The sequence below is a fragment of the Xiphias gladius genome, chromosome 12 (assembly GCF_016859285.1).
Source record: "Xiphias gladius isolate SHS-SW01 ecotype Sanya breed wild chromosome 12, ASM1685928v1, whole genome shotgun sequence".
NCBI classification, from domain to species: domain Eukaryota; kingdom Metazoa; phylum Chordata; class Actinopteri; order Istiophoriformes; family Xiphiidae; genus Xiphias; species Xiphias gladius.
Genome location: NC_053411.1, coordinates 18,992,922 through 19,020,116, shown reverse-complemented (window position 1 = coordinate 19,020,116; position 27,195 = coordinate 18,992,922). Strand labels below are relative to the sequence as shown.

At 47.0% G+C, this 27,195-nt stretch overlaps 2 protein-coding genes across 2 annotated transcripts; one reads left to right on the top strand and one right to left on the bottom strand.

Moving 5' to 3' along the window:
• Window positions 1-499: 499 nt before the first annotated feature.
• Window positions 500-27,195, bottom strand: LOC120797745 (basement membrane-specific heparan sulfate proteoglycan core protein-like). The gene is made up of 15 exons (XM_040141593.1): window positions 27,146-27,195; window positions 25,617-25,858; window positions 25,292-25,537; window positions 25,044-25,205; window positions 23,955-24,096; window positions 22,419-22,527; window positions 10,195-10,231; window positions 9,683-9,718; window positions 9,060-9,323; window positions 7,569-7,829; window positions 6,708-6,851; window positions 6,327-6,419; window positions 4,746-4,838; window positions 2,090-2,176; window positions 500-919 (listed from the first exon to the last, which is right to left on the bottom strand). The coding sequence occupies exons 1-15, from the start codon at window positions 27,193-27,195 to the stop codon at window positions 843-845; spliced, it is 2,043 nt and encodes a 680-aa protein (XP_039997527.1). The 3' UTR covers window positions 500-842.
• Window positions 16,814-18,750, top strand: LOC120797302 (coxsackievirus and adenovirus receptor homolog). Its single transcript, XM_040140859.1, has 3 exons — window positions 16,814-17,038; window positions 17,629-17,988; window positions 18,290-18,750. The coding sequence occupies exons 1-3, from the start codon at window positions 16,942-16,944 to the stop codon at window positions 18,496-18,498; spliced, it is 666 nt and encodes a 221-aa protein (XP_039996793.1). The 5' UTR covers window positions 16,814-16,941; the 3' UTR covers window positions 18,499-18,750.

Sequence of the window (27,195 nt, the reverse complement as noted above, 5' to 3'; positions counted from 1 at the left end):
ATTTCAATGTGTCACATACATATTTAATCACATTCGGGTAAATACAAGTATCAGATCTGACTCCGTATCAGCACGTAAAAAAACTTGATCCCTAGTTTAAACAGCTTCTGAACTAAATGAGGAGACATTTTACCAGTTGGAATTTCTTTGTTTCACTGAAGCAAAACTCTTCAAACACACACAAACTGTACTGAAGCTTGTTCTGTAGTGAGTTTCCAACAGCTGAACGTTGTTCTTAGTGTTTATGGTCTGCGGTTGGGGTTTTGTATGTTTGTTCATTGTTATCTGCACTTAAAAGAGGTGTGAATCGATTAAACCTCAACCAAACTGGAGCAAGTCAAATTTTCCATCTGACAGCTTTGTGAAACCCACAGAACCACGCGAGAAAAAACAATAAATGAGACCGAAGTTTATTGATCCCGTACAGAAACCGGTTCAGTGCAGCGGCAACGAGAGCAGGTTCCAAAAAACATCAATAAAATATAAAGAACACTAAAGTTAACGAAGACTTTATTCACAAAACAGCTGGAGGTTATCATCAGATTATGTTCACCAGGAATGTATAAATGAAAGTATGACAAAAGAAGTAACATGTTGGCTCTGTGCAGTGTACTGAAAAATGAAACATTCATTTTAGTTTTTTATTTCACTGACTTTGTGGAGAAAAGCCATTTTTTTAAAAAATCAAAAAGTTGCTCTAAACTTGAGATGTTTGTGTCTCTGTTGCTCTGCGGATCTAATTTAGTGAGAACAAGAAACACAACACGTAAAAATGTTTTAAAAAACGAACGTAATCTGGTGTGAGGGGCTGTGGCGAGCAGTTACAGGCCAGCAGCTGGACGTCAGCGGTCGCACCGGTGTGAAGGTGTGAAGGTCGACCTCAGTGAAGAGTAGATGATCTCTGGCTGTGGCGGACACGCTAAATGAAAACACACAGGTGACACGGTAAGTCTGCACAATACCAACCCAGTCTCCAAGAATTTACATTTATGTACTGCTAAACGTGTTAGGAACGTAACGCTGACCAGATTAGGTTTTCCATCACTATAATGAGGAAATGTTGTTAATTAACGTATCTGGCAAAATTCATGTGGAGATTCAGTTTACAGTGACACAAAACAGAGAACAGCGGAAAGTTCTCTGGACCCAGTGAATGTTTGGCATTTTTGCTTGAAAAATCACCTGTCAAAATAGTTGGTTGATCGACTAATCGATTAATTGATTGACTGCTTCAGACAGGGTGGTCAATGCTGACGTTTTTCTGAATTCCTGCTTTCTACAGCATCTGCAGCAGGTAACTACAGTATGGTTGAGGTCCGGGAATGATCTTGGTTTACAGTTAATTAAAAAAAAGGTCTGTGACAGGTCGCGATCTCTGGTCACTTGTATGAGGGTCTGATGTCCTGCACCTCCACCCAGAACTTCAACCTGCACACCCTGACTTTCACCTGGTCCACGTAAAGGACACGTTCATTCCTGCACTGACACTGAACGTTTGGCCCCGGGCGTAAATCGTGAATCGTCCAACGTGAACGGAATTCCTAAGATACCGGGCTCAGACCTCAGTCATAAAATCTAGACGGAGACTCTTCGAAATCCTTCAGTGACAGAAAACATAACTACATCATTTCAGATATTGGAATGTATTGTTCACAATACTACACTGTTACAGCAGTAACAGATAATGTCAGTGTAGCTTCTGTTTCTAGCCTACTAGACACGTGGTGTTTGGTGTCAGGGATTAGCTTAAATCATAAACATTTCATGAAGACTACCCCCAGAATTGTAGCTGCCAATTCACAGAAAATAAGAGCATCTGGTAACAGAGGTGTAACCTGAGGCTAAGACGCCAAGACAAAGGTCTTTTTAACTGGTTTGTACGTCTCCATGTTTTATCCTGCTGATGTTACAGTAGAAAGACGAGACACATTTACTTTCTTTCTTTTTTAAAAGATTGATATCCATCTCATCAACGTGTTAAACATGGGCAAGTAATGGCTGAGAATTTAGTTAGCTTAGCTTAGCATAAAGACCGGAAGCAGGGCGGAAATACTAGCTTGTCTCTGTCCAACATTAAGAGCAGCTCTACCTCTGGTCCTGTTTGGTCTGATGACTATGTGTCCATAACTGACGTCGTCCGTTCTCACTGCTGAGTAGACTGCAGCTGGATCAATCTCTGGGAAAGAAAAATACAGATCAATCAATCAACAATCAATAATAAAACTTATTTTTGTGCTTGTCTTATAATATTCAAATTAGAACATAACGCAAAATGATTGATGTTATTGTAAACTACTAAGATACATAGAATGTAAAATATTGCTGTCGTAAGCGTCTGGAAAAGGAAAACACTGTATAATACTGAAGTTTATCCAGAAAACATTTAACCCCCCCCCCCCCATGTTTTTAGGTCGGTTGTGTGTGTGCAGAGCAGACAGAGATACGCAAATCTGCACAGTTCTAAACTTTAATAAAGTTTTTATTAACAGCCCTGCAGTGAAAGGATACTACTGCAAGTAGTACAACTGATACCAGCACTACTAGTATATTTAGCGCGAGCGTTAGCACTACCGGCAGCAGTAGTAATACGACTGCCAATACTTTAACTATTTCCCATGTAGCTCAGTAGAGAGATTTAGAGCCCGTGCGTCCGTGTTCAGACGCCAAAGGGGACCCCGGCGAATGAGAACAGGATGGGGATTTATAAATGTCAGCAGGCTGTTGTTCTCTTCTTCTTAACATCACTAAAGTCGTCAAATGTGAGTGGAGGGTATTCATCTGAAACAGGAAACTGGACGACCACAAAGCTGACACATTTCAAACTGCAAAACAGGTAAACGCATCACCCCATCTTATACACAACAACGTCGGCCACAGCGGAACAGGCGCTGGTGAGAAACCTAGGCAGCTTCAGACCCCCGTTCCCTGGACGCAACAGGAGGAAGTCGTTGCTGTGGTTTCACCAACTAAAAAATTATCAGCTTTATTAAAGGCCAGTTTGAGACGCAGAGAACACGCAGCCGGTAGCTTTGGCCTGGCGCCGGGTCCGTCTGCTCTTTTACATCCTGCTTCAAATTAAGTCCTCATGTCTTCTTGTTCACGTGTCTGTTAAACTGAACGATAAACAGAAGATTTAAAAATCTTTACAAACTAATAATCAATAGATTAAGGTTCTGGTTTATACCAATATTCATCATCTAAATTTGGATGATTCCAGTGATTTATTGGTTTAATGTGTGGAGCTTGTTAAGGGACCAAACTGGACCATAATGGGGTCGAACTGAAGCAGAGTCTCCTGGAGCTTAAAGACTCTGTCATTTCTAACTTTAAACCTAAAATTAACTGTCTCCAGCTTTATACCATTAAGTAACAGTTACGGCCGTGAAGCATCGCCTGACAGGCTGAATCCAGGGTGGAAAGGCGCTGGACGTGGCACACGGGTGTTGCAGGGCTAATGTTCTCCTACACAACCACAGGGCAGATGTTTGGGTTCAGGTAACAGTCCGAGGAACGCCACTGGCTGTGTTCATGCGGGTGGGAAGCCGGTGAGGGATCTCGTCCCGTAGAGCACGTTGTGACTTCTGTTTTTAAAGGTGCTGTGACTTAAGAATGATGATCACCGCCAACTGCGGGGACCAAACTGCTGCCGTGAACCGCAAAAGCGAATCCAAGGGCGTTTTTGCCACCGTGTGTCCAGCTGCAGCAGAACTCGCAGTCCGCGTCACTGCTTTTTGAGGAGGGTGCGGCAGAGTTGGGCCGTTTTCTCTCTGTAGCTGTGTTCTGAGCTGAGCGATCTTTAGCTCTGCTAGTCGGTCCACCACTTCGGTCCCGACTGAAATATCTCATCAACTTTCAGATGGATTGTTACGAAACGAAATTCTAATCACTCTCAGTGGTGGAAGGTAACTAAGTACATTTACTCAAGTACTGTACGTAAGTACAGCTTTTTGTGGTCATTTTTATTTTACTTTAGTATTTCTATGTTATGTTACTTTATATTTTTACCACTACATTTATTAAACAACTACAATCACAAGTCACTTTTCAGGACAGGATCGACATTAAAATACTCAACATAATCATAAAATGTTTCAGGTGATTTCAGATGTAGTTTACCCTCTAAACCTCTCACACAGTTTTATTCAAATAACTGTCTGAGGCTCAAAGATGTCAAATGGCCCAGTGTGTCATAAAAAACTATCTACCTGTATATAAAGTAGTTAAAAGCAGATTTTCCTGGCGACCCTCTGGAGGGGCCCGACCCCCGGGTTGGGAACCAGTGGACTAAACTAAAAGCAGCTCCACCAGTAAAACGCTGCCGAAGCCTCCGTGACTCAGGATCAATGATCTGATCGAATCAGAGACCAGTCACAGGAGACGGGTCCCTGCACAATGAAGTACTTTTACTGTGATACTGGGACTACATGAGTACTTTTACTGTGATACTGGAACTACAGTAAGTACTTTTACTGTGATACTGGAACTACAGGAAGTACTTTTACTTTGATACTGGAACTATATGAAGTACTTTTACTGTGGAAGCAATCAGCTAATCAGCTAATGTTAGAATGCTAACACTAAACTAAGATGGTGAACACGGTCATAAACATTACAGCTGCTAAACATCAGCATGTTAGCATTGTCACTGTGAGCATGTTAGCGTGCTGATGGTAGCATTTAGCGGACAGCGCGGCCTCACAGTGCACGGCTGTCGACCCTGGTGGAGACAAGACGAGCAGCTGTACCTCTCGTCTCTGACTTGCTGTCTTTGAAAACTATGTGTCCATAACTGACGTCGTCCGTTCTCACTGCTGAGTAGACTGCAGCCGGATCAATCTCTGGGAAAGAAAATACATACAAGTTACATTACTGCAGGTACTGCAACGGATACTGATGGTATAGCTACTGCTTCTACTACTGCAGTAACCATTGTACAAGTAGCACTCATATTATTTGTGCTCCTGCTAAAGGCAATAATAATACTATTTCTCGTGTAGTATCCGAATAGGACGTAATGGAAAATTGATAAACCACAGTAGCAAACACGAGCTGATGGCTGAAGACAGAAGTGTAAAAGTCCACAGCTACAAGAATTGAAGTACAATTTACATTTACAGTTTTTTTCCCCCTCGACTCTACTGCTGCTGTGAAAGCTGGGAAGGGGGGATTTATTTGCACTGGAAAACCGAATGAGCACAACACAAGTCGGCATGTTCACCACTGGATGAACACGTCAAACTACAAAACACTTCATTTAATAAAGTGAAAACCAAATGTGAGTCATAATTTTAATGTAAATACTGAGATACATAGAAAGTAAAATGTTGGTGTCACATTAAAAGTAAAAGGCTTAAGCAGGTTCACTTCATGTCAATAATAATCAAATTAAACAGTAAAACACTTCCCCTTTTTAGGTCGGTCGTGTGTCAGCATAGCGGACAGAGAACAGGAATCTGAACAGTTATAAAGTGGATTTTTTTTCTTTCTTCTTTTTTTTTCTAAATAAAAAAACGTGCAGGTCCATGTTCAGCTGAAGGGTTTTTATTCAAAAACAGGAAACTGGATGACCACAGAGCTGTTAGCTTCTGTTAACAGATTCACCGCAGGGTACAAAGCAGACGGTCCAGCGCAGCGCACGCCGCAAACATTGCCTTCTCACAGAACAGACGACTCTACAGTTTTAAACCTCATGCGTTAAAGAAGGCTACGTTTGTGTCAGATAGTGGTTTGGAAAAATGCATCATTCGAACAAATCAGATATAAGTGCAGTGTATTGTTACAGTTGTACGCAAACTTTTTAATCAAAAAAAAAAGAAGCGAATCCAACCTTAACATTAATTAGAATGAACCTTTCTGTAAATGTTAATGCTCTGTTGATGGAAAAAATAAACAGCCACTGTGGCATCTGCAAAAGTTTCGACGCCAGAATGAGTCAGTATTGAGTTGAGATCTGCCCACAGATTGTCGGTGATGTTCAGGTCGGGAGGCACGTGTGGGCATCAGCCTGTGTTTCTTGACCTGGTTCATGGTGGAAAAAATCTGCATGACCTCCTAAAACTATCCCCACTGACCTAAATAAGAGTCGCACTTCAGCAGCGAACTCAGGTCTCAACCTTTCGAAGGGGCGAAGGTCAGACAAGACGCCTTCACTTCACGCAAATAGCCTTCCTCTCTAAGAGTTGTCTCACTTTATGAAAATGTCCTCACCTGTTCAGGTTTAAAACTTTTTAAAACGCATCACCTCAAAACCTAAAATTGCTCCTCGCAAAGACAGAAGAACAGGAGCACACACACACACACACACACACGGCACAAACAGGTGCTACCTCGACTCCGTCTGATTGGCTGTCGCTGGGGACGTAATATTCTGACGTCGCTGTATGTGACGTCACCTCTGATGTCATCCTCTCCCACTTTTACTGCAGCAGCCGGAAAGAACCAAAAAATGGACAACAAGGTAACGTACGACACAAAACTCACGGCTGACATTTAATTGAAGAAAACTGAGGGGAAACACGGCTGAAGCGTGTCAATCTAAAATAAATCTGGAAATATTAACGTGCACATCGGAAGCAGAAACAGACTGTAAATGGAAAACGCAGTCGTCGTCAACTGGGATACACGTTTAACAGAATTTCCATAATTTAAAAATAAATTGTACAGAAAAAGGAAACCAAATTCTGAAATCCGGAAGCTCGTGTCCTCACCTTCAGGTTTCCTGCAAACACGTCGTCTCACCAGCAGAACCAGTAACACCAGTACAACCAGACCACAGACGGGTGTGACGGGCAGCAACATGGAGAGAGACGGGGCCGGGCTGGACGGAGGTGAAGAGGTGGATGTGGGTTTCTCTAAAATGAACAAAAATAATTACTAAAGGCAAAAACTAAAAAAGGATGAGACACCGACTGGTTTTACTGGTCAGAGAGTTAGAAGATTAAACTCAGAGACCTCACTCAGGGTGCTCGTTCCCAGCAGCGACAACGTGGCCGGTAACGTGCGTGTGTGTGCGTGTCGTCATGGCAAAGTGCGGTCGCGGAGATACCTACTGTAGCGGGAACTACCACAGAGGTGGTTTCGAGGACTCTATCTGTCACCGTGACAGAAGCGTCACAGTCACGAAACTCTCTAGGTGTAAAGTCCAGATCAAAATGAAGGCTGAGTATTCATGAGGTCGGAACGTCAGCGTGATGATCTGGCGTGATCCCAGCACAAGCTGGTCTCTGGTTAATTGTTCACCACGTTAGGAAGCTGATTTCAAATCATCTTTAAAAATAAATGCTCATATTAAGCACACGAACATAATAACACATGATGCTATTTATGGTTAAAACAAACTGATCTGAGGTCTGTGTCTTTTAGAAAAAACAGAGACACAGAAGTGGATCCATAACCCGTCTCCAACGGGGTTTACAAAGACCACATATCAAACAGACGACTTTCACACCATGGTTCATTTCTGAAGGCGAAGTTAGAAATGGTTTCGCATTATAATGAGTGTTGTCGTTGTTAGCGCTGCGCTAATAAGGTCAAAAGAGGAAAATCAGCAAGGTAAACTGAAGACTAACCTTTGACCTCCCGACCTGTGACGGCGATCCAGCTGGACGGAGACTCTCCACGGCTGCCGATGCGACACTTGTAGAGGCCTTCGTCAGACCGGGAAACATGGCGGAGGGTCATGCGACCTGCAGGCTCGGTCCCGATGAGGGAGCCATCTTTATAGAAAGCGGCCGGGAGGGTGGAGGGAGCGGTCCTTGCTTTACAGTGCAGAGTCACATCACGTCCCTCCATCACGGGCAGGACAGGACTCTGCAGGATCACGTCTCGATCTGGACGTGGAGACAAACTACAGCATTTCATCCGCCGACCCACAGATTTACGTTTAGTGGAGATCCTAAACACATTACACGAAGCACAAACTGATATGATTTCATTTCAGGTAAGTTAGGAATCCCTGTGCCTGCTGGCACTGCTCTGTAGGATTTTTCAAATAGGGGACTGCAAGTATAAGACATGAACCTCTCCTCGCATCTTGTGCACCGGACACGGAAAGATTGGGGTTATTTTCCTCGGCGTGTAGCTGAAGGTGCGGCTTTGGCCTCACTAAGCTGCGACCAGTCCTACACAACATCGTTCTACTGCGTCTGCTGCGTCGCACGCGTGGCCGATGTATGAGGTAGGCCTGTGCTGTGATGATAACAGTAACAGCATTCATGTTGCATGTGTGCGTTCCTTTCCCTAAACTGCGCTGATATTACTTTGAGATGTCAACAGGGAGGGAGAGCAAGAGAAGAGAATCCAGGTTGATCCAGGGGTAAACTGAGGTGGGAGCGGTGAACAAATGAGATGGGAAACGGGAAGAATGTCGTGTTCTGACAATCATCGCCCACAGTGCCACACTCTCCCTCTTTCTCTCTGTAACGATGCATTTGAAGTGACTATTTCTTGTGTTTACGCTTTAAATTCTGAATGTACTCAACCCTGGTCATTTCTAGTCGGAGCTTGGTCTGGATGTCTACATGTTCTCTCGACTCCGCGGTTCTAGGTCAGGCTTTCTTTTCTTGCCGATTTAAAAACCGAGGAGACCTTTCAACGTTATGGATCGTTAGCGTTGCTCTAATGCTACGGGACACGTTGAAAGAGATTGACTGCCAGCCGCTGAAATCAGACGGTATGCCTTAACCTTTCGAGTGGAGAATTCATGCTGGTTATTCTTGTTTCTATCCGTCTCAACTTTTCCCTTAAAGTCTCTTAAAAAGAACAAAAATCCCTTCCTGGTACAATTTAACAAAGGTGATAACCAGTGAAATAAAGAAGAAGCAACTACAAGTGACAGGACATGAAACTAGTTGAATTCTGCATCCTGGTGCACTGGACAGAGCAGTTCTGGTACCTGCAGATTAAGGTTTTTATGCTCAGTACTTGTTGTCAATAAGCTGCTCAGACGTCTGTTGCAGTGAATTTGGAGGAAAACAGCGACCTGGTTGTCATCAAAAAACGCTCTTGGTGCGACTTGCTCTCTTCCTCCGGTAGCTGAACCAGCTGCTGTCTGGTCTTACCGGTGACAGTGATGTTGACCCCGTCACTGGTCGCTCCCTCTCCGGACTCGCACCAGTAAACTCCACTGTCCAGTGGGAGGACGTAGCTGATGTTACAGGACAAACCAGCTGGTTTCCCCCACCCAGCTCCACACTCAGTCATCTGTCGTCTGGTCGTGTTCCTCCTCGGCGTCCGTCCGGCAGAGCCGTCGTCCTCCTCGCAGCTCAGGGAGACAGACTCTCCGTCGAACAGCTGAGAGCTGCTGGGACTCGCCGTCAGACGAGCTGGGAGGGTTGAAATCGGATACTGCTGAAACTTTATATTATGAGTAAAATCACCAAAGTATTGCAGTGAAACACCTTGCAACACAAAGGCTTCACCTAAAACACCCTCCGTGATTGTTTTTCAACAGTAAAAATGCTGATTTTCCGCGCCTCCAACTGTACAGATGTTCCCTACTACTGAGTTCTCCAGCAGTGTGAAATCGGTGCGAAATGTGTTCACCTCTCAAAAACTGTGAAAACAGCAGCCGTCAGCGTGCGAAGCCTGTAAACATCTAAAGAGTCCCCTGCCGAAAGCGTCAAAGTAATCAAAACCTGAATGGGTCAACAGAAGTAAGCCGGGATCAAAGAAGGTTACTGACCTTGGTTTGTTGTGCGGCACAGCAACGAGGTCAGGACTGCAGAGAAATGACACTCAGGTTGGTTTTAGTTTAACACGCAACACAATTCCACCCAAAAACAGACAAACCCAGCGCAGAGAAAACAGATGTTCCATCATTAAGAAGAATTAAGAAGGATTATCATTAGTCTCACAAAATGTAACGGGGGAAGCTTAGTCCCCGGGTTGTTCTAAGATCTCCGGTCTGGTCACATCATGTTAAAGGATCGAGGACTGCGGATGCTGTCCTGCGTGTTTTCGGTATAACCAACAGGAGGAATGATTACACACACCGGTAACCGTTTACATGTACATGTGGGCCTTTGAGCGTTGTGGTAAGATACACCTGAACGATCCCGACGCTACCCCGTTAACGTTCATTTTAATGAAGAGTTTTCATCCAAGAGGAGTTGAGTCGAGGGCAACTGGACCCGACCCAGCAGACTGTAAAAGCACAGAGGTTAAAACGGAACAACACACAGATTCTCTACTTACAGAAAAGACCCAGTAGAGATGTTTCCTTCATTTTCCTCTTCAATGAAATGTGATCAACTTTTCAATATTTTGCTAGTTACACTGAGTAACGCCCGCCCTCTTCCTCTGTGTCTGTGGTTTTTTCTTCTGTTATTATGTAAAGATGACTTATCTCTACCACCAAAGCAAAGGCATACAAGACCAGGTCAAATCCTAGAATGTGGCTGGACTCGCCCTTTATCTGTCTCCTACTCTCTGTGCTCACAAATACAGTGTTTTAATGCGGCTGAATTCCCAATAAAGCTGTTCTCATCTACATGTTCTTCTGCTTCTGTTGTCAGAAAACGGAACAAGGATGAAACAGTGACTGAAACGTGGCCCGTTGAGACGACATGTTAACCATCTGTCACTTCCGAGCTGCTGCTGAAATCCTGGTTTTATAACCGAACAGACACATGAGTTAAAGACGACGGCCGAGCTGCGATTTCAGGTGTATTCACCTGTAAAATGATCAGTCAGAGAGAAAGTTAGAGGCTCATTCGGGTCTGTTTCAATTGACGTGCGGGAAATTGAATGAGACACATAAAGGTGTGTCCCGGCGGAGGGAAAGACCCACCTCACGCTCGCTCTTCTACGGAGACCAGCTAAGGTTTGACCATAAACTCAGACAAACTGAAGTTATTGTACTTGGCCCCAAACACCTCAGAAACTCATTATCTAATGATATAGTTACTCTAGATGGCTTCGCCCCGGCCTCCAGCACCACCGTTAGGACCCTTGTAGTTCTCTTTGATCGGGATACGTCCTTTAACTTCCAGACAAAACAAACTTCAACCTCTGCCTTTTATCTCCTACCTAACATTGTAAAAAGCAGCCACATCCTGTCTCAAAAAGACGCAGAGAAACTAGTCCATGCCTTCGTTACCTCCAGGCTGGATTATTGCAAATCCTTATTATCAGGATGTCCCAACAAATCTTTAATTACTCTCCAGCTGATCCAGAACGCTGCAGCACCAGGACTGACAGGAACTATCAAAAGAGACCACATTTCTCTGTTTGCTTCTCTGCATTGGCTCCCTGTAAAATCCAGAACAGAATTTAAAATCCTCCTCACCTGCAACCAACCCCCTTAATGGTCAGGAACCCCATTGCCCCAGTAGAACCCTGTGCTCCCAGAACCCAGGCTCGCTCGTGGTTCCTAGAGTCTCCAGAAGTAGAACGGGGGCAGAGCCTTCAGTTATCAGGCTCCTCTACTGTGGAACCATCTTCCAGTCCGGGTCCAGGAGGCAGACACCCTCTCCGGGTCTAAGAGCAGGCTTCAAACCTTCCTTCTTGATAAGCTTATACTCAGGTCTGGCTCAGGCTGGTCCTGAACCACCCCCTAGTCATGCTGCTATAGGCCCAGACTGGTGGGGGACCTCCCATGATGCACCGAGCTCCTCTCTCCTCCTCTCCCTCTCCATCTGTACACATTCATGTCCCATCAGTGCTCATCACTAACTCGTCTTCTCCTCTCTCCCTTAGTTTTCTGCTTCCTCGTCTTCCTCTGATCCTGTTGCTTTCTGAGGATGTTTCTGCCCCTGGTGCTGCAGAGTCTGGATCTGTGACTACAAACCACCTACTGCCCCATGAACCTGCTCAACACCCCCTGCCTCAATTATTCTGATTATCATCTATTGTTACATTTAGTTTCATTAGTACCTTTATTCAGCCTATTATTCTAATTATTAGTTGTATTATTATACATCTTTATGTGGAACCTGTACTGTGCCATGTTCTCTCTCTGAACCCCCCCCCCCCCCCCCCCACGAGCTGGGTTCTGTTCAAGGTTTCTACCTGTTAATGTTAATGTTGGGTCTCTGTAAATACAACTATAAAGATTCCTGGTCCAGACCTGCTCTACATGAAAGGTGCTGGCTGCTATAGAAATAACAGTGAATCGAATGGAATTGAATAGAAAGTCAGGAGATTTGTCGCTAGGTGCTTCTTTGAAAGAAAAGTCGCTAGAAGGCTCTGTAAAAAAGTCGGCTAATCCAGCGACAAAGGCGCTAAGTTGGCAACACTGTCCGTAAACGCCCCCCGACGATGCGCTAGAGACCGTTTGCGCCAGGTCATTCTGAGAAAGCAACTTTATCACTCAGTGTTTATTTGGCTGGTTACATGTAACCACTGTTTTAACACGTTGAACCGACATAATTAAATAACATACAAACTCCTTTTTCTACCCCGTAGCTGTTATTTAAAAGGTCACTTTCCTGCCCTCAGACGTTTCTGTTGACCAGCTGATAACAGGCTTGTGAAAAGCGAGGCCTCTCAGTAGAAGGTGCAGTTTGGTCATTTAGCAAACACGACGACACCCTGTGGTAACTGTGGCACTTAGATTCACATCGGGCTGGTTTCATAAGACCAGCAGAGGGAGGTGTTTGCTCGGGGATGGCACCGAGAGCAGCTCGTCAGTTACTCAGTGAGAAACTAAGTTCATGCTCATCTGTGAGGGGTGGAAACGCATTCCTGTACTTTGCATCTACACTTAAATATGTGTTCTGCACGGTCATGATAATGGACAGTTAGCATACCAGGGACTGGGATCGCTGTGATTTAACGGAGTGTTTGAATGGGAGTGTAAGAGGGCGAGAGGGGCTGCACTCAGGTCTGAGCCTCCAGGCCCGGGCCCTTCGGTCCAGGGCTCCCGGTGGATCCTCCAGTGCTCCAGGGCTTCTACCTTCAGTGACACGTGCTCGGACCCTGGGCTAATTTTGACAGGCAGTCCTTGCAGCTTTTGTGAGCTTTGGGGGTTTCGTGGTCTCAGCTCTGCCCCCAGCTGCTCACGGAGAAATGTGCCCTATGTAGGCCACGCCAGCGCTGGCTCTAGCTGCAGACAAAATGGTGGGCCTCCAAGAAGTAGCACACGCACGGCACCGTGCATGCCAGGTTTATTCGTCACAGATATATTTTGAAACGGAAAACTCAGCCCACTCATTTCAAATGAAGTTGACTATAAAGTTAATTCAGCAAGTCTTTACAAAGTTGCCCTTTCTTTTGAATGTTTTTTGTAATATTTAAATCAATGTCATGCACTTATCAAACAGTTTCTTACGAACAGTTTGTGGAACCATGTGACTGGGCTGTGCCGGGCTGGAAGAACCTGTGAGCTACCAGATGAAAGACAGTGACCCTTGGCCATTTTATGGGGTCCTCTGCTGTCAAAGTCAAAACGAACCCGGCTGTTTTTTTCAAAGCCAACACACATCTTTTGTGTTTGGGGTCAAAGTGACCTAAGCAACTTAAGCCTGCAGCACACAGGTCAGAAACCGAAACCCGCTTTATGGCCCGGTGCTGATCATTTGCACAGGGAATTTAGTTTGGTGGTTGCGTGTGTACGTTTAAAGACGCAAAGAATAAAACACAATGTAAACCTTTAAAAAAAAAAAACCTAAGAGGAGGGTGAGGTGTATGGTCACATATGTAGAGCTGAAGCCGTGTGTTCTCATAGAGGCCCTGGGTCAAAGGTCGTCGGAGGAGGCCTCCCAGTCCGGAAAGGGGTTAGCGCTTCGTGATTAAAGCCACACGTTAGCGACGTCTTTCAGGAAGACCACTGCCGTGTTTAAGAGTCGGCGGTCAAGGCCGGTTTCCAGAGCGGTTCACTGGCTTCACACCCTCTCACGAGCAGACCTGCAGGTGCTTGACTATAGGCAATCAAGACGGTGTCAGGGGAGTCTCCTTCATCCTCTTCACATCATCCTCACCACCTAATAAACCAGAAGAAGGGGTTCAAACTGTCTCCCAAGGCCTCTGCTGGGTACCGGGTTTGCCCTTGGACCTCCGGGATTTTGATCTATCTTAACCTGAAAAAACACTCAGCAAATGATCCAATCGTTCCCTGTCCCGTCCCGGATGGTGACTGACCCCCGTGACCCCCAACGGACAATTCACAAGCAACGGGAAACGCTTATCCACTAAAATCTGTGATGGTCTACAAAGCTCCCGCTGGCCCGGCCCAAAACGGTTTCCACTGTTCAGTTACAAAAAGGTTTGTCTAAAACCTGCTCGTGACCGGCAACAACGAACCAAAAATGGCTCGCAGCAACTTTTTCTCGCACCGGTAAACCTGCGCCTGCCGGATCCTTCCGTATACTACACGCTCGGCGCGTCGTCGTGGTCGTCGTTGGGGTTCGTGCTGCGGCTGCAGCTGGATGAATCTGAGCTGTGCAACAGAGTCATTGGCTGCAACATTTACATTTCCCACTGACAAACTTTGCCAACGTCATGTTTAGAACACACCGGTTTCAAGTAGTGTTTTGCTCCAGGACGGATGTGCTGACAGTCAGCGGACGGAAGCGGTTCCTGCCCGAACGGCGTGCAGGCCCGTGTGGCTGCCGGGGCCCTTTGAACTGGGAATCGGTCTGTGTTGAGTCCATCCTTCGAAATGTCAGGACTCGCGCATTCGTTTAGTTAAAAAGTTAAATTCACGTCTATTTATTAAAATACGGCAGAGTCTTAAAGACTGAGGTTGCTCAAAGAGATCTGGACCAGACTCTGCATCCCTGACAAGCCTACAGAATCCACATCAGTTCACCGGGTCTGAGAGACTAGTCTCCCCCTGGTCCAGCAGGTATCAGGTTTAAACATAGTAAATAACATCATCTTCTTATTGGCTGAGACCTCCGTCACTCCTCAGGTACGTGCCTCCCTCGTACGGACGTTTCACTCTGGACGTGATGGACTCTCCCCATTTAACGACTTATCTGTAGAAAAAGACGAGACACGGGACCCAAGGACAGTTTTTCACATTGTCCTGCCGTTTCCATATAAGGGGTCGTTTGTCACATATAGACAACCATGTGTCTTTGGGTGCCTTCTTTACAGAATAACACCTCTGTTTAGTACAAGCACCTGAGTTTAATAAGCACCATCAGCCGCTTTCTTTTAGTCTCATAGTAGGATAATATATAAAAACACATAAAAATAACCCTTCAAACTTCTGGCTTCCTGATTCTCTATCGTCGGAGTTTTGAAATGTGTTTCAACCCACAGTTTGACATCGGCTGAAAGCCCCTGAATTGCTTCACTGTTTCGGTTTCGTTTTCTCGGAATCATTTCAGTGCAGTTACCAGTTGCAGTCGAGCTGTTGGCACAAAGCCGACTTCCTCAGGACATGTTTGTGAGGCGAAGGCAGTGTTTATCCTTCTTACAGCTTCCTCTTCTTCTTACAAAAGATCCTCTGATGAGAGTAAAACTCGCCGCTACTCAGTGCTGTACATGATTCTCTACATTCTTAAAGTTTTGTCCCTTAAGATTTCAGTGCCGGTTGATTTAGTGAGGCCCGAGCGGCTTCTGCTAAACCACCTCCTGGGATATTTTCAGAAAACCAGAAGCTGAGTGAAGTAAATACGATGGGGATACGTGAGAGAAACAGACCGGGGCATGAAAAGGTCAATGTGATTAGTAATAATAATGATAGCAAAAAATGTCCCTGGGCTCTGACTTGTTTAAATACTTTGGTCACGAGACACTTCCACTGGTGATGTGACGCAGCGACATGTTTACATGGAAACAGGACCAGAGAAAACCAGTCTGGCTGATCACAGCTCACTGCAACAGACTTCGTGGAGTCCTCTGCCCGATATGAGCGGGAGAGTGAACAACTAACCCCTCTGTGGTGTGACAGTGCTTGGTAAAGGTTCGGTTGGGTTTGGGTGAAGATACCTGTGTCGGTTACGGAACGCTCTGAAGACGTCCCGGGGGCCAGGCCCTTCTGTGCTGCGGGCGCCGTGTTATCATTTGAAACAACAGGAAGTGTGTCAGGAAACCGCCGTCGGTGCGGAAACCATTGCAGCAACAGCGAGGCAGACGTGTTGACGAGCTTGTTGCTGCTCAGCCCCAATTCTGCTCTAACTTTCACGGATTTTCGTCTCACCGTCGTCATATTATTTTACTCTCCTAAGTTCATCGCCGCGGAACATGATTCCCCCCCTGCTGGGGAAATGAGACGCTGTACTTTCCATGTGAATCATACGTGGAAACCAGTCGTCCCCACACACACGAAACCCAGTCACAGTCATGAAATGAAAGCGAGCGCACCGTGTCTTCGGTTCAGTCTCACGACTCAGCCTCAGGCGTATCTGAGCTCTCAAATGTTGTTTCTATCTAAAGCCGTGGCTCGGGTCCAAGAAAAACAAGTCAGCTTTGTTTTCGAAGCTCGTTCAGCCTGAAGTGGTGAGGGAGGTGTCGCGGGCTGTGAAGCAGCTCCTCTGCCCTGTACACGTTCAACGGTCAAAGGCCGTGTTTGCGTACCGCTTTTAAGTTTAACCTGAGTTTAATAAGCACCATCAGCCGCTTTCTTTTACTCTCACAGTAGGATAATATATAAAAACATATAAAAATAACCCTTGAGCTGTGAGGACATTCGGTCGGACTGAGCTGGAGGCTCCTCATTCCAGACCGCCTGAGTCAAATGGAAACCGAAAGTGCCTCGGTCTGTTGTCGGGCTCCAAGCTGACCGCTCCGCTGCCCCGCCAGAAAGCAGAGGGGCTGGGTTTGCAGACATGCCCCCCCCACACACACGAACACACGAACACACACACACACGAACACACACACACACACGATCACACACACACACAGCCTGGCTGGGTCTCGATAAGCAGTCCAGAGGGAAGGTCGATCGAGCTCCACAGTTCCTTTTGAAACAGGCTCCGCCTCACACCAGATCACACACACATCCGCTGAAAACTCCACCGGACAACAAAGCGCGCTCCTCCACCGGACATGAACACCCGCCGTCCGCAGTACGGGATCGACATGTCGGCCGCGACAGCCGCGCCTCTCTGGCTGGCCCTCAGTCTCCTGGTGTCCGCTTCTGAAGGTGAACTGCGCTTCTGTTCTAATGTTACGTTCGAGGGGTCGGAGGCTCCCGCATGTTCGTGCCGACGGAAGGAACCGGAAGTGTTCGTATACTTTCGTTTTCTTTGCCCGAAGCCTTTGAAAATTCTTTTTGAAATTCTTCTATTATCTCGTGTTAGTACCGATCCGGACACGGGGAGTTTCGTCGTGTATTCGTTCGACCAGAGTGTCAACCTGTAACAACGGGGGAGGATCCGTGTAGTGTCGTTGGGGCCCGACCAGGAAACGAACCGACGCAGGACGGTTTTTTTCTGGTCCGATTTCGCCTCCGTGAGATTCGGTGGCCAGGTGGCCAGGTTGGCTAGCCACGCTAAAACACACACGGTCGTCAGAGGCCGCGGAGTGTCGGACGCGGGCTGAGCAAGCCCCCCTGAGGGTTTAGGCGCAGCTGACGACGAGGCGGGCGCAGTGCCCGTCCTGCCCTTTAGCTCCTTCTGTCTCATTACTGTTATTCTCTCATCAGGTACGACGCCAGGTACATTAGCTACTTCCGGGCCAACAGGAACCGGTCTGGTACTGAAATACGTTTTGCATCTTTTTCCTCTTCTTCAGCAAAGATCAGCCTCACCGCGGCCCAGGGAGAGACTATCGTCCTGCCGTGTCAGACTCCCAGCGACTACCCCATCCTGGCTGTAGAGTGGGACAGACCTGACCTGGAGCCACAGTATGTCATTTTGTACCGGGACGAGCAGTCTGACCCGGAAAATCAGTACGAATCTTTTAAGCACCGGGTGAGGCTGGACCGGCATCAGATCAAGACCGGTGACGTGTCTCTGATCCTGAGGAACGTGACGACCGATGACCAAGGAATATACAAGTGTCGGGTCATCCAGAGAGGAATGAGGCGCCAGAAGAGAGCCAGTTTGAACATCGAGCCCATCCAGGTCATCAAGCTGAGTGTTCATCAGTCAGGTGAGTTCCTAGAATCCAGACTGTGGTGTGCTTGAAGAGTCCCGACCCTGGCGAGTCCTCTGCCGAGTTCGAACAGACCCTGGCGAGTCCGGCAGAGTCGCGACCCTGGCGAGTCCGGCAGAGTCGCGACCCTGGCGAGTTCGAAGTGAAGCTGCTTCCTGGTTGTTGATGTGAGAGTGAACCATCACAGATCACATGTTTGTGTTTTCTAAAGACGTCGTCGATGAGACTTTGTAGAAACTGTTCTTCAGTCGTCACCTACCTGACATCTGATACCTAACACCTGGTCTCTGCTCCGCAGGTCTCGAGGATGGAGGGAGCGAGGATGGAGGAGAAGCGGGCGGGAACAACAACGTTGCGCTTGTCGCTGGTTTGTCATTTGCTGTGATTGCTGTTGTTATTGCTTCTGCATCCGTAACAATCTTAGCCAGGAATCTCAGACGCAAGAAGAACAATCCCCCACCCGACAATGAAGCAAGTGAGCAGCTGAAAAAAACGTGCGAACTCTAAATAGTAAAGGAGCCGTTCCCTGCTTAACTTCATTTAAAAAATTATTTCTCTAAGCCTTCGCAGTAATACACATTTTTCAAACGTTTACTGTTGACCACAGAACATCTCCCCTATGGACCGAAATGCAGACATCACTTTATTAATTGTTTTTTAACGGATCAAGAGCTTTCTGTATTGGAAAACCTTTGCCTCTGTCCTTTGGCCATGGAAATATTTACTTAACATGCATGATAATAAAGGAAGTGCTCTGAAGTCGAAGGTGTTTTCTTTCTGTTTCCTGGTTGGTTTCTTTTCTGCAGAAGTTCCTCTAAAAGTCGTCGACCCCGCAGATCCTGTTGAGGCGCCGCTGATCTCTCCCGGGTGCCACAGCCGAGCTGCGTAGCAGGCAACGGCAGGTGGAAAACACACAGACACACAAAGGGGGACGTTGACTCAGTCCAACAGTCATTGAGTCTCTCATCGGAGTTGATCTCAAGGGCTTTTAACAAAAACAGGGCTCCAGTCCTCAGACTTCTCATAAAAGAGGGTCAGACACCAGCCTGTGTTTCATTTATTTGCTTACACGACAGATCTGATCAAGACTGTACGGCATTAAAAGCGGTACGCAAACACGGCCTTTGACCGTTGAACGTGTACAGGGCAGAGGAGCTGCTTCACAGCCCGCGACACCTCCCTCACCACTTCAGGCTGAACGAGCTTCGAAAACAAAGCTGACTTGTTTTTCTTGGACCCGAGCCACGGCTTTAGATGGAAGCAACATTTGAGAGCTCAGATACGCCTGAGGCTGAGTCGTGAGACTGAACCGAAGACACGGTGCGCTCGCTTTCATTTCATGACTGTGACTGGGTTTCGTGTGTGTGGGGACGACTGGTTTCCACGTATGATTCACATGGAAAGTACAGCGTCTCATTTCCCCAGCAGGGGGGGAATCATGTTCCGCGGCGATGAACTTAGGAGAGTAAAATAATATGACGACGGTGAGACGAAAATCCGTGAAAGTTAGAGCAGAATTGGGGCTGAGCAGCAACAAGCTCGTCAACACGTCTGCCTCGCTGTTGCTGCAATGGTTTCCGCACCGACGGCGGTTTCCTGACACACTTCCTGTTGTTTCAAATGATAACACGGCGCCCGCAGCACAGAAGGGCCTGGCCCCCGGGACGTCTTCAGAGCGTTCCGTAACCGACACAGGTATCTTCACCCAAACCCAACCGAACCTTTACCAAGCACTGTCACACCACAGAGGGGTTAGTTGTTCACTCTCCCGCTCATATCGGGCAGAGGACTCCACGAAGTCTGTTGCAGTGAGCTGTGATCAGCCAGACTGGTTTTCTCTGGTCCTGTTTCCATGTAAACATGTCGCTGCGTCACATCACCAGTGGAAGTGTCTCGTGACCAAAGTATTTAAACAAGTCAGAGCCCAGGGACATTTTTTGCTATCATTATTATTACTAATCACATTGACCTTTTCATGCCCCGGTCTGTTTCTCTCACGTATCCCCATCGTATTTACTTCACTCAGCTTCTGGTTTTCTGAAAATATCCCAGGAGGTGGTTTAGCAGAAGCCGCTCGGGCCTCACTAAATCAACCGGCACTGAAATCTTAAGGGACAAAACTTTAAGAATGTAGAGAATCATGTACAGCACTGAGTAGCGGCGAGTTTTACTCTCATCAGAGGATCTTTTGTAAGAAGAAGAGGAAGCTGTAAGAAGGATAAACACTGCCTTCGCCTCACAAACATGTCCTGAGGAAGTCGGCTTTGTGCCAACAGCTCGACTGCAACTGGTAACTGCACTGAAATGATTCCGAGAAAACGAAACCGAAACAGTGAAGCAATTCAGGGCTTTCAGCCGATGTCAAACTGTGGGTTGAAACACATTTCAAAACTCCGACGATAGAGAATCAGGAAGCCAGAAGTTTGAAGGGTTATTTTTATGTGTTTTTATATATTATCCTACTATGAGACTAAAAGAAAGCGGCTGATGGTGCTTATTAAACTCAGGTGCTTGTACTAAACAGAGGTGTTATTCTGTAAAGAAGGCACCCAAAGACACATGGTTGTCTATATGTGACAAACGACCCCTTATATGGAAACGGCAGGACAATGTGAAAAACTGTCCTTGGGTCCCGTGTCTCGTCTTTTTCTACAGATAAGTCGTTAAATGGGGAGAGTCCATCACGTCCAGAGTGAAACGTCCGTACGAGGGAGGCACGTACCTGAGGAGTGACGGAGGTCTCAGCCAATAAGAAGATGATGTTATTTACTATGTTTAAACCTGATACCTGCTGGACCAGGGGGAGACTAGTCTCTCAGACTTGGTGAACTGATGTGGATTCTGTAGGCTTGTCAGGGACGCACAGTCTGGTCCAGAGCTCCGTGAGCAACCTCAGTCTTTAAGACTCTGCCGTATTTTAATAAATAGACGTGAATTTAACTTTTTAACGAAACGAATGCGCGAGTCCTGACGTTTTGAAGGATGGACTCAACAAGTTGAATTTTACTGCCGCTCGGGCTCAAGACTGACGCCCCGTTCACGTCTCCCATCAGCAGAACACGTATTTTCAACGTTACCGACTCAACGGTTTCAACGGTTTGGGTCGAAGCAGCAGCTGCAAAGAGCAGCTCTCAAGTCTCTGTTTGGCTGGGTCACATGTTGCTGTGCCGGAGTGAGAGCTGGAGTGTGTGTGTGTGTGTGTGTGTTGAGGGCAAACAACATGCGTATCTCCTAGAACAGATACAACCCACTGACAGACACCGCGGAACGCCTCAGTTACGACTCGGAGCGCAGCTCTAGCTTTATGGGGGAGTCTCAGTCCCGGGACCAGGACACTGGTTTAAATACGTGCCGGAACTGATCCCAGCTCTGCGACCCACACTCAAGTCGCGTCGCTCTTGTTCGCGTGCAACGAAAGCCTTCTCTGAATATCGATTACTGGTGGATTCGGCTCCAACCGACCTGCTCTCACTCGCAGCCCTGTCGTCTTTCGTTTTGACCGTGAGGCCAGAGACCAGACCGAAGCCCCTGCGCTGCCACCTGCTGGTCGTCTCGTATCGTATCGCGCCATAAACCCTCCATTCCCATCACAGTTTATTTGTTGAATACCTGTTGTATTATTAATCCGAATCGTTAACCACAGATGAGCGGAAAGTGGAAATGCTCCTGAAAACTGCACTTTGCTGTAACGGAGCAAATGCACTTAGTCGCTTCCCACGGTGGCGAGCCATCGTGCGGGGCGCCGAGCAGTTGAACGTGGGATTAGACGCGTCGCTACTGACGGTAATGTGAGAGATCTCGGAGCAGGAGAGGACATCACTGGAGCTTCAATCGGTCTGAGGCCAGAAAACACGCAACAGCTCCTATAATGCGCTGCGGTATCTGGTCACAACCCGTGTGGATCTGCTGCGGCGGACCGCTCCCGGTCAGCTCCGGGGTGAACTAAACACCCGGCTTCACACCGAGGGCAGCGCCTGAGAGTCACCTGCAGAACGAAAAGCAGCCACAAGCCCTTTCTTTCCAACCGGAGACGCAGCCAACGGTTTGTCGCCTGCTATTTTGTCGACGAACTTTTCCGTCTGTAAAATGTCAGAACAGGCTGAAAATGTTTGTTTTAATCTCCCACAGAGATGATTTCACACTCTTTGTTGTATTTGACCAACAGCCCCAAATCCAAAGAGCATCACAGCTTCACATCGGTTTCCTTCACAACACGCTGATGGTTTTGCTTGAACAATAATAAAGTGAGCATTAAAATACTAATCAATCAATGGACCCTTAGCTGCAGCTGGTCATTGATCTACATTCGAATAAAACCCACAAAAACACAAAAACCAAAAGGAAGTTTGGCTGATTGCAGCTGTAGGAGTCTGGACACACACAACGTACAATTAAAAAAATTCTGCGGCGTGAGGGGCTCTGGAGACCAGTTGGTGAGCAGTGAGCCAGCAGGAGGGCGTCAGCGGTCGGACTGGTGTGGAGGTGTGGAGCTCGACCTCATTGAAGAGTAGACGATCTCCGGCCGTGGTGGAAGCTCTGAACACACGCGCGCGCACACACACGGTTCAAGTAAGATTTAAGAAACAGTAAGAATGACGTTTCAGGCTCTGTCGGACTTGCTGGAGGACCGCGTCTGACTTTGTCATGGATCCATCTGACTGAGTTTATGTTTAGGTGATAGGCACGTTAGCCGGTCTGCGGAGCCTGAGCAGCGCTGTTAAGATAAGAACCACACTGGGAGAACGTCCCCGGACTCGTCTACAAAGGCCTAAAGAACCGGGCTCCTCAGGTGGTTCCTCTCAGGGTTTCTGGCTCAGGAACCAGCACCTGTGCTCACCAAGCTGAATCTAGCAACAGGTGCCGTCGGCTAAGACGCAAATACAGAAATACCGGTCAAGATGGACACATTGACTGAATGTGGAGTCACAGCTGATTCTCACCGTGACTCCGATGATCCAAGCGTCAGTTGTTTATCTGTCAGTGAAGGTAAGTTCACTGCTACAGAACCGCGGCAGATCGGGACAAATGAATCACCCTGCAGGCGGGTCAGTGGTACAGAGGAGCAGCTGTACCTCTCCTGCTGTCCGGTCTGATGGATATTTGTCCATAAGTGACGTCTGTCGTTCTTCTCACCGCCGCGTAAACTGCAGTCGGATCGCTCTCTGCGAAAGAAAGTAGCAGTGATGATGCTGATGATTATCAGCTGGTGCTACGCCATGTAACGCATGAAGAAATGACCCAAAAACAGCTACGTTAAAAAACAATGGCATCCATGTTTATTTTGGGGAAAATGTGTTGGTTTCAGGACATGATGATATCAGGAAGTCGGCACTCTCAACTTCTTCTTACAACCTTTTTTTTTTTTCGTCTTTTAACACCGCTGCCGTGAAAGGCGAAAGAGACTGTATTCTGGTTATTTACGAAACAGGAAAGTGGAGTCAGTCTATAATCAGTTCCCTCCAAAACCTCACGTGAGTATTTTATGAAGAGTTGTTCCATTTCACAAACACACGACTGGTGTGAGTGAACGTTTGTTATAGTAGAATCCAAAAAACAGTTCAGTTTAAGTGCTGAAAGAGCAGGAGAGCAACCGAGCCAGCGACCACTTGCTTGAAGTAAACCCCACGAGGGGTGAGTCTGTAACATCTGTGACTGCGCTGCTGTGGGCGACAAAGACTTGGATCCTCTCCCTTTATACGAATGAGCCGAGGTGAATTTTAGTTTTCTGCTTCCTCGTCTTCCTCTGATCCTGTTGCTTTCTGCAGGTGTTTCTGCCCCTGGTGCTGCAGAGTCTGGATCTGTGACTACAAACCACCTACTGCCCCATGAACCTGCTCAACACCCCCTGCCTCAATTATTCTGATTATCATCTATTGTTACATTTAGTTTCATTCGTACCTTTATTCAGCCTATTATTCTAATTATTAGTTGTATTATTATACATCTTTATGTGGAACCTGTACTGTGCCATCTTGTCCTTCCTCCCTGCAACTAAAAACATAGATCCCAGCCTCCTTGCAGCAGCTGTACCTGTCGTCCTGTTTGGCTCATGACCGACCGCTGCTGTTCTTCTCACCGCTGAGTGGACTGGAGCTGGACCACTATCTGGAAAATAAAGTCAAGCGATAAATATTTTGCAAGCCCTTCAACCAGTTCAACACTTCTATTAATATTAATAGTAGTAATGGGCCTAATAATCTCTTATATTCCAATAAAATGAACAATGGAGGGAAGATGTATCCAGTAGAAAGGAAAACAGCGAACGATGCTGGAGTGAGTTCATTTCATGTGATCAACAGTGACCAAACAGATCAATGATAAGGTTTAATAAATAAAACCCATAATCGAACAGAATCACTTTGCTTTACGCAGTCAGTGTGCAGATCTTGGCAAGTTTGCACATGGAGCAACGTAACATGTCAAGACTGAGAGCTGCCTCGTTTCCCTTCTGTCAGTCCTGCAGTCACACTTTCACAGCAAGTACAAAAAAGCGTTTTTATCAGAAAACAGGACACTAGATGGCTCCAGAACTTCTGTTCACATCTCAACACTTTGGCCACACGTCACTAAAGATACCCCCAACCTGTCACACTTGGAACACAGGAAAAATAAAAACCTTCCGATCAGGCCCAACAATCTAAACGAGAGTCCAAAACTTCATGGACTGAGGAGGACTCGACTAAGAGGCTGTTACGCGTATATGTTTAATGTACAAGACCAAACGTATAAACGTAAAAGTGACTAAAAAAGTTAATGCTGTGAAAAATAATGTCAACAAAAGCTGGAGAAGGTGAAATGGCGAGATGAAAAAGTCGGTTTGTGTTTTTCACAACACAAATTTATGCTTAACTTTATACTTACTTAATAAGCTAAGCAACTGAAACTAAGTTAACCCACACAAAGCCCCAGACGGTCCAAAATCGTCCTCGCTGTCCAGGTCCACGGCTCAAGTGGGTCCACACAGAAACGGAAGGACAAATGAAGCCCTCGTTGTACAACACGTGACTGGAAAACATTTGGAAAAGACAAACGCTGAAAAACCAAACCCACACCTGAAATGCTGAGTGTGACGTGAGTCTGCGTCTCATCTTTGGGCGTCCTCCGGACACATCGTCTCACCAGCAGAGCCAGTACAACCGGTAGCCCAAAACCACAGATGGAGGTAGTAACGGACATAACCAGGGGTGACGGAGGAGTTGTGGTGGTGGGAGTCACTGGAGGAAGTGAAAAACAATCAAGAGATTAAAAGCAGGATTTGTGGTCATCGGCATGGTTGAGGACTAACCTTTGACCTCCCGACCTGTGACGGCGATCCAGCTGGACGGAGACTCTCCACGGCTGCCGATGCGACACTTGTAGAGGCCTTCGTCAGACCGGGAAACATGGCGGAGGGTCATGCGACCTGCAGGCTCGGTCCCGATGAGGGAGCCATCTTTATAGAAAGCGGCCGGGAGGGTGGAGGGAGCGGTCCTTGCTTTACAGTGCAGAGTCACATCACGTCCCTCCATCACGGGCAGGACAGGACTCTGCAGGATCACGTCTCGATCTGGACGTGGAGACAAACTACAGCATTTCATCCGCTGCATCACGGCTTCACCAACACTAAGTCCACAGTCTGGTCTTACCAGTGACAGTGATGTTGACCCCGTCACTGGTCGCTCCCTCTCCGGACTCGCACCAGTAAACTCCACTGTCCAGTGGGAGGACGTAGCTGATGTTACAGGACGAACCAGCTGGTTTCCCCCACCCAGCTCCGCACCGAGTCCTGCTGTCCCTGGTCGTGTTCCTCCTCGGCGTCCGTCCGGCACAGCCGTCGTCCTCCTCGCAGCTCAGGGAGACAGACTCTCCGTCGAACAGCTGAGAGCTGCTGAGCCGCCGTCAGACGAGCTGGGAGGGAATTCAGTCAATTTTGAGAAAAATATTTCCTGTATGTAAAAGCATCAAAAATGCTTGATATTTCTCTGGGTTTGCTGCACGAACATTAGTCTGTAAACGTGTTCCTCAAATGATGTCGCAGATCCTCAGCCTCGTAAACGGCCGATTGGATTTCTAAGTGTGTGTAATGCGTCTTGACATGTCGTGGCCTGTTTTCAACTGCACCCTTTCAACACGGCAGACTCTGTGTTGGTATTAAGCTGGTGGTGAATTAGTTTGATCACAGCTCTGTCCAAACAGTTCGGGACTGCTCCAGCAGCCTCCTCCTACTGACCTTGGTTTGGTCTGCGGCAGAGGGGCGAGGTCAGCACTGGAGACTCGGGTTGGTTTAACATGTAACAACGGTAAAGAAAACAGTGCACTTGAAATAAATGAATGTAGTGTGAGTTTGAGCCACTAGATATCTCACCTGTATCATTTCAAACACATTAACTACAACACTTCATGTGCCGAAGGCTCATTAAACTAACGTTTAGACATTTAACCAATCTGAGATTTAGGACACAAATCTGCTCCTGCAGGCCTGTCGTTATATTTGAGGGGGTCCCTGTGTTGGTTTTACATATTTTTAATGATTATTTCAGCTCTAGTTGTAAAATGAGCTGCTACTTTCGTATTAATGTAGATCCCAAGACCACTAGAAAGTCTAAAGGTCACGTAGAAAAAGATTCACGAGTCTTTATTATCAGGGCCGCGAAATCTTCACCTGTCGGAGAAATTCAGCGTTTTCAGTGAAAAATAAGGCACCTGTGTGCTTCGTGTGTGTGTGTGGGGGCGAACCACAGACCATAACCATATAGTTGTGATTCAAACTGAGCCGAACCCCTGTGGTTTGGGTTCGGGGGGTGCGCGGTGAGATGAAGTTACACCTGGGGCCTTTTTCTCCACCCTTCTCCGCCTGTTGATTTCTGTGCAAAATCCCACGCGTGCTAACGTTGCGGAAGAGCAGCACTTTCATGGCATTTGCTCCTGGCTGCTCTGCTCTGACCACTTCCCGTGTTTGTACAAGCGTCAGGAAGTGACACCATGCGGCCAGCGGTGCTGCTCTGAAGTGGAAAAGAGGCCGAGTGCTGAGCAGAAACAACCAGGACTTGAAATCTCGGCATCATGATTGATTAAGATAAGATCCGTTTGTTTTTATAGTCAATGAATGTGTTGATTCATTTTTAATGAATGGTTTAGTCTAGTTGCCAGACAATGGTAGAAATCTCCTGCACACCTTCCAGAGCCCAGGTGATGGACTTTACAGGCCTGAATGTAGCACCTCAT